Source organism: Nannospalax galili, unplaced genomic scaffold (assembly GCF_000622305.1).
Source record: "Nannospalax galili isolate Female #2095 unplaced genomic scaffold, S.galili_v1.0 scaffold917, whole genome shotgun sequence".
In the NCBI taxonomy this organism is placed as follows: Eukaryota; Metazoa; Chordata; class Mammalia; order Rodentia; family Spalacidae; genus Nannospalax; species Nannospalax galili.
In genome coordinates this window covers 3,066,463-3,074,417 of record NW_008340972.1, presented here as the reverse complement: position 1 = coordinate 3,074,417, position 7,955 = coordinate 3,066,463, and the positions used below count along the sequence as shown (strand labels likewise).

Sequence of the window (7,955 nt, the reverse complement as noted above, 5' to 3'; positions counted from 1 at the left end):
GTGTGTGTGTGTGTGTGTGTGTGTGTGTGTATGTATGTGTGTGTGTTTCTTAGCCCTTGTATACTTTGAATCAAGACCATTTGGTAAAAATGTATTCTTTTTTTCAGGTAATTATTAAATAATAGTAGCTCAAAATAGGGAATCCATCCAGGGTTGCACACACGTGACTGTGACACACAGCTCACTCATCCTACCATCTTCCTGTGCTACCACACGAGAATGAAGTGCCAAGCGAGCTCTAGCCAGAATCAAACTTCGCAAACTCTCAACTTTCCAAAGAGCAACGTAATCTGTGTTAGACCAACCTTTCTTAGGTCAAGTCCTAATTTCTCCAGCAACCTAAATATTCAATCCCATTTGGAAATGACCTAGTCCAAAAATGTAAAATTCATCCATCAGCTTTGTTATTTCTCCATCTTGTAAGTTAACCCCCTTTTTAAAAGCCACCTGTTTTAATAGCATACCAAATTTCTATCTTCAACATTGAAGGAGAGCTTCTGGGTAGAGTTTACCTACATCATGATGACATTTGAAAGAATAAAGATGAGTCCTCACATCTGCTCTGAGCTTAACACACTCCAAAGCACAAAGACAAGAGGGTTTTCCTTTCTCTTTCCCTATGTACACACATCTGGCTGCTTGTAATCTGCCAGCACAGCTTTCCTTCTGTGTGTTAGAGCTTCGGGAACAAGCTGAAGTGGTCCTTCCTGTGACTAAGGAAATCAATAGCTGCAGACTCATTCCTGTGCACTTACATGAGACATGCCTTATGTAGTCACGAGATTTGGGTGAGAACAGAACGAATAAGACAGCTCTCACTCTGGATCAAGTATTTGAGGGCAAGACTTGGGCCTCATGCTGTATGCACACTGATGGGCAGCAACCAGGACACCAGCTTATCTTATATCAACGCATAATGGACATTACACCATGTAACTGTGGCTCTCCAACACTGATTACAGATGCCAGGCCATGTGCACCCAGTTTTGATAGGTACACTTTGATTACTTTGTAGAGTGTGTGTCAGAGTGAATATACCATGTGAGATAGGAAAGGGATCTGCCTTCTGGTCTGTCTGCCTCAGAGACAAAGCTTTGACCTTATCGCGTGCTACTCTACCTCTGAACATTAAGTGATGAAGACAGTTTTGCCAATGTATAGGTAAGTAATGCACTTGCATGTGTAATCACTTTACTAAAATAATAGCCATGATGCCAACAGACTGGTGTAACACAGACCTAAAACTGAGTTTATGTCCTAATGTCTGAGGAGAGGAAGTGGCTTTTGTTGTCCAGACTATGAATCAACACAGTCTAAATCCAACAATGTTTTATATTGTCTAAGAAGACATGACCAAAGAGGGAAGAAGCGATTCTTGTTTAAAACTTTAGAAACGGAGAACAACTATAGTTAACATAGACTTGTTTCAACAAATCACAATAATCAGCAGTAAGGATTTTTTAAGACTACCCCATCACCCATCCACTGCCCTTAAACAGGGCAAAAATAAATAATAATATTTAAAAGCCTACAGTTCTAATGCCAGTCTTAATAAGACAGGTCTTTTTAATGGATGATGATGCCGGTTTGTGTTGACAGCAACACTTCTATCCCAGCATCTCTGTACTCCACCATCATAAGTCCTTTGGTCTCAACAACTAGAGTTCATTCTCATCCTCAAATTGCATCGTCTAGATCTGGACCACAGAAATGTGCTCTACCCACACTGTCTCCCTTTGTACCAGTTGCAAATCCACAACATGCTATAAAATATTTTCCAGAACGTTTGATTTCTTATTGTGCTCCAAGCCGACATCAAAAGGAAGGTTTTGCTTGTGTTATTAAGGGGTTCTCTTATCTTTCCAAAGGATCCATGCCAATCCTCGACTCAACTTGGCTGTTCCTCTTGGAGGCCACATAGAAAACCTAGAAAAAGCACCCTGCCGGTCCTTTTGTCTCCTTCCGTGGCCCCTAGGAAGTAGACTGAAGAGATGGCCCCTCGCATGGGTCTAGCTGCATCCTCAGTGCACCAATTTTATGAAGGTACCAGAGTTGGAGAAATTCCTCCGGCATGGCGTGGAAGCCGGAGAAGGGCAGGACGTTGTCATAGTAGTGATGGCTGATGGGCTCCTCCCGCATATTCACAGAGAAGGGCCAGAAACCGTAGATTGATACCTCCTCACAGAGGCCCAGGGCCGCACTCACCAGAAAGAGTCCTGTAGACAGGCGCTTGGCGTGGATCCCCCTGCCCTTCCAGAATTTTCCAATGCTCCTCAGAAAGTTAGGGTTAGCAAAAAGCACTGTTTGGTTGGCACCAACATCTGATAGAGTGTAATAAACACGGAGGGATGGCTCTGTTCCTGTCTTCATAGAAAAGGCAGGCATGTAGATGTAACTGTGGTTATAGATTCTCATGTTGTCCACAAATGTTTTTCTGGACCACAGTAGGTTTTGAAACCTACAAAAAACAAGAGGGTCAATTAAATCTAAGAAGTACAGATCCCTCACACCTCACTCGGCTTAGATGAGATTCAGATGGCTCATCAAATAGAACACATGAAAAACACTTCACTTGATTTAAATCCTCTTTGAACTCACCAAATACCCTGACTTTCTCCCACCTCAATACCTTGAATGCCTCAACATTCCTTAATAAAATTCTTGTGAACTGTATATTTTGTTCTTTTCCAAACTGTATTTTCCAGGTGGAATGTAAAATAGTTTAACACTCATGCACTCATAAATACCGTTGGCTTGGGAGGGTGGTAAAGCCTATATGTGTGGTATGATATAAACATAAAACTGGCTTTCTCGTCTGAAAATTAAAATGAATCACTTGTAAAACAACTTTTCCCTTGGAAATTCCACATTCTATAAGTATCTGGGTTAGTCAATGCTGCAACTATAATATCACACGGGGAAGGAAAGAATGTTATTATTATAGCTTAACGCAGATAGCTGTCCACATTTCTTGCTTTGAAGAACTCTGCTTCTCTCTCCTTATCCAGTTGGGACTATGGAGAGTCATTCGAATGGACTCAACTAAAGTTCATGGCACAACTCCTATGTGCCATTCGATAAATTAAAATTAATGACGTGTGCTTCATTTCCCTTTCTTTTATTTGTCATGCATATGAGTGTAAGTGTGTGTCTGAGAGAGAGAAGGAGAAGGGGGGAGGGAGAATGTGATAGAAATGTGTGTACATGTGGGGGGGTATATGCATGCCACAGTGATCAGGTGGTGATCAGAAGAGAACTTCAGGTGTCAGTCCTCACCTTGTTTTTGAGACAGAGGTTCTTTTTTCTTGTTCGCCACTGTATACACCAGACCACATGACCCAAAAACTTCTGAAGTATCTCATCTTACTATAGGATGGCTGCAGGCACTTTACGCACTGAGCCATCTTCCCACCCTAACGATTCATTTTTTAACTCAAGAAATCCAAGTCCAAGGACTGACTTGAGGAAGGAAACGAGAGTGTAATGAACACAACCTAAGGTTACAAATGCCATACTTGGCTTATCGACAACGTACTGTAGAACAGGAGAAAAAATAATTCTGCCTTGGAAAAGAGAGTGGATCCAAGCAAGCTACAGGGAAGGGATTGCATTTCAAGACACCTCCCTAGGGAGGGAAGAGAGAAGCATCAGAGTAGCCTATAAGGATGGTTTGCATAGAGAAGTGCACAGGACACTGCAAAAATCAGGAGCCCATGTCCCTGAACTGTGGGAGATAGGGGAGTGGGGTCAGTGGCCAAAGGTAAGGCATGTTGCAAAACCTTTTATGTCTCCAGTTTGTTTCCAAGTTACTGTCACCCTGTGGTGAGGAGAGACGCTCACTCACCAGTGACGGCCTACAGCACTTACTACAATGTCAGACTATATCAGAAAAGATCTGGAAGATGATTTTAGGCAGCTGGGGTGCGATAAGAGGCTGGGGAAACAGGTCAGGTACAAAGGAAAAGATCAAAGGGGGATGAGATGGCGAGGGGCGGACAAAAGAATAAGCTAGAACGGGACTTCTTCTGCACAAGGTCAGATGCAGGTAGAACGGTAGCCATCTATGCACAGAACAGAGCCACAACAAGCTGAGGGAAATCAGGCTTGTCGTAAATATGTGAGATCTACACCCTGAATACGCACGTCCACAGGACCGTCTGTTGAAAGTCACTGTTCTTTAGTCTATTTGCAGAGAAAGAAAGGCATGCTTCTCAACTCAGAAGGATGAGAAATCTCTCAAGACATCCTTGGCCCAGCAGCCTCTAGGAGCAATTTTCCCAGGATACTGGCAAATAGAGAATTGTCAACAAGGTCTTTGGGTAGAATTACACATGCTAGAAGCAGCTATGGAAGCACAGCCAACCATCTTCTGGTGGGGCCAGTCTCTCTCACATGAAGCCCTGCCTCCCATCTTGAACATGGGCTCTGGTCAGTAGTTCTTTTATATCTTCTGTTGTCTAGCACGTCTCCCGCTCTCTTCCCAGAAGCACAAAAGCTTTCCCAGTGAGGTACAAGCATCATACAGATAAGTTCCTATTTCACTGAACTGTGACCCTCTCACTTTAGTTAGAATAACACAGAGAGTTCATGGCTACCCCAGCGTCCTGGGTTCTGATCCGCTGGTGGGATTTCTATTCCGCACTCCCTTGTGATTCTGATTCTGTGAGATATACTTACCTAGAAGATATAATGGTTAATCTTTATTGCCAATTTTAATGTGTTCATAATCACCATAGAAACACACCTTTGGGTATGTCTATGAAGATATTTCCAGAAAGGTTTAACTAAGGAGGGAAGTCCTACCCTGAATGTGGGCAACTTTATTCCGTGGGCTGAGGTCTTTGACTGAATGAAAAAGAAATCAGGCCGAGGACCAGCATTCACCTCTCTGCTTCCTGGCTGCAGATGCCATGTGACCAGCTGCCTCCTGTTCCCGCTGCCATGACGGACAAATCCTTTCTTCCTTCCGTAAGCTGCGGACGTTAGGTATTTTTGCACAGCAATAACAAAAGTGATCGATATAGAAGTTCAAGGCACAAGCTGTCTTCACCTGCCCTTCAACACCTTCCTTCGCACCCTCTAACTGCACCCAGCTGCCACCTTAAGAGAGAGATGTGCTCACCCCTCCGCTCTGCATCCTAGGACCAGCTGGGGTGCACCTCTAACAAGCTCGTGTTCTAAAGTGAATCTCTTGTCTTTAAACCTTCAACTTCTCCACCTCCACAAAGCAGATATTCAAAAACATGTGTTGATTCAAGGTGTGCAATGTAATGTTTGGTAGACAATACGCCATGAGAGGATTACTATAACAGGTTAGTATTCGATAAACGAAAACTCTTCTTGACACGTCCATGCTAGTCCAGAGCTACACTCTGTCTGTCATCTCTCATCAGCATGCTGGAGCAATTAGTTCATTTCCACAGCCTCTTGCTGGAGGGGTTAGTGCAACTCCATGTCACGTGCCGGAGGGGTTAGTGCGCCTCCATGTCACGTGCCGGAGGGGTTAGTGCAACTCCATGTCACGTGCCGGAGGGTATGCTGGAGCAATTAGTTCATTTCCACAGCCTCTTGCTGGAGGGGTTAGTGCGCCTCCATGTCACGTGCCGGAGGGGTTAGTGCACCTCCATGTCACCTTTCTTGTCCCCAGTCTTCCTAATTACTGGGTTCCATTCCCCAGTGTCCTGCTATGCTGTGGGACTGACTATCTGTGTCTGTAGTGGACCACCCACTCATGAAAAGCTACAGGGGGCTTCCGTAACATCAGAGCAAAGCTGATTACTTTTAACTTTGAAAATGAAGGCTATTGTGAATTTACTATCTTCTTAATTTTCTTCACAATGATTTATATACTATATTTGAGGATTTTTTTACCTGTCCCATTCCTCAAGAAATGACATCATTTAAGAACTCAGTTCAGGGTTGCAGCTGATGCCAAGACTGCCGACCTGAGTTCCATCCCTGGGACCCACATGGCAGAAGGAGAAAACCAGTTCCTGCAAGCTGCTAACCTCCACATGTGTACCATGGTGTGCTCACACACAAAAACAATAGATTTGTTAATGTAATTTTACAACACGGTCCTATTTGATAGTTACTTGCTGTCCACCTGCCTGATATAGTTGATGTTTTGTTTATCAAGGGTTTATGGTGTTGGTTTTTGTCATAAAGTGTCATTAGAATCACAGAAGAGTGTTGCTTCAGCTGCTGTTCACCCCAGCTGGGCTCCAGCCTTCCTGTGTATGTGCGCACACTTGCCTTGCACGTACAGACTCACTCATCTGCTCACTACCCTGATGAAGCGCAGACCCATCCGGATCCATTGATAGTTACTTGCTGTCCACCTGCCTGATATAGTTGATGTTTTGTTTATCGAGGGTTGATGGTGTTGGTTTCTGTCATAAAGTGTCATTAGAATCACAGAAGAGCGTTGCTTCAGCTGCTCTTCACCCCAGCTGGGCTCCAGCCTTCCCGTGTATGTGCGCACACTTGCCTTGCACGTGCAGACTCACTCATCTGCTCACTACCCTGATGAAGCGCAGACCTATCCGGATCCGATCCAAGTGTTTCCTTTGCAAACTAAGTCCTTTATTCTCATCAACCTTGTAAGTCTTCTCTGACTGGGCACGTTGAATCAGGGGGCGGGAGGGCGACCAAAAGATGTTTGAGTGGGTAAATGCATTTGCCACAGAGCCTGAAGGACGCAAAGCGAAGCTGACAATCAACTATTGCAGGTTGTCCTCTGACCTCCACATGCATGCTGTGACTCATATGCACCCTGCTCATGACGCACCAGAAATAAATGAAGGTAAAAAATTAAAACAATAACAATTAAGTTAAAATAACTAAAGTCTTTGAACTTCTCAATAAGAATCCATGATATCCTTTAAGACCACATACTGAGACAAGTCAGCTAAAAATTTATTTGTTGGCACCAACAGACTTAGACTTCTCTACACAGCAGCAGCCATGCATTTAAAAAATATAATATGGTGCCAGGCTTGGTGGCATATACCTTTAATCCCAGCACTCAGCTGGAGAGATGTTCAGTAGTTAAGAGCACTGGCTGCTCTTGCAGAGGACCCAGTCTTGGTTCCCAGCACCCACAAGGCTGTTAACAACTATCTGTAACTCCAGTTCCAAGTGATCTAACTCCCTCTTCTGGCCTCTGTGAGCACTACACATATGTGGTACACATACATACATGCAAACAAATACTCCTACACATAAAGTTACATTTAAAATGTAAATATAATTACATTGCATTCCAAATAAGGAATAAAGCAAATTAATCCTTTATATTATATAATCTAAGAGTTGTGTACTGTACAAATGGAAACTATTAAATGATAACTGAAAAGAAAAAATCAAATTGACATATGAATTATTAAAATAAAAATAACATATAACAAACGTAGACATGAAAATCTATTACTAGAATAAAATGAAACCATAGATATATAGCATATAATATAAATTAATTTAATATGTAGTAATAGAGATAAAACCAATAAAATTTAGCTCATATCTATAACTAAGAACTCAGAAGAAATGCTGAAGAAGGAGGATATCTTGGTTTTGAGACCAGCCAGAGCTACATAGAGAATTCTAGGCCAGCCTGGGCTACACAGCAGGCCTGGTCTCAAAATAAAAAAAAAATTAATCAATGAAGTTTAAAGCTTTATTTAATTTTAAAAACGCTGAGATACTTGGAACTTTAAGAAGGGATAAATTCATATCTCATCAAAAATTACGACATAATTTCAAGATCAGTAAGATATATATCTAAAATACATGTGTCAAAAAATATAAAGAAAATAATTGTGGACTTAGACATTTGCTAAATATTTTTCAGCAGAGGAAAGCACTAACAAAATTGATTATACAAGGAATGGAATTCTACTGCCATGACAAAGAAGATAGGCAATATAGGAAAGCAAATACTCAAAAACGTTTAC

General features: G+C 42.4%; 1 protein-coding gene across 1 annotated transcript in view; it reads right to left on the bottom strand.

The window, feature by feature from the left end:
• Nucleotides 1–404: 404 nt before the first annotated feature.
• Nucleotides 405–7,955, bottom strand: part of St8sia1 (ST8 alpha-N-acetyl-neuraminide alpha-2,8-sialyltransferase 1) — a 164,021-nt gene continuing 156,470 nt past the window's right edge. The window contains exon 5 of the mRNA XM_008836255.2: nt 405–2,458. Within this exon, the coding sequence (XP_008834477.1) occupies nt 1,972–2,458 (487 nt within the window). The 3' untranslated portion in view covers nt 405–1,971. The remainder of the gene's footprint in view (nt 2,459–7,955) is intronic.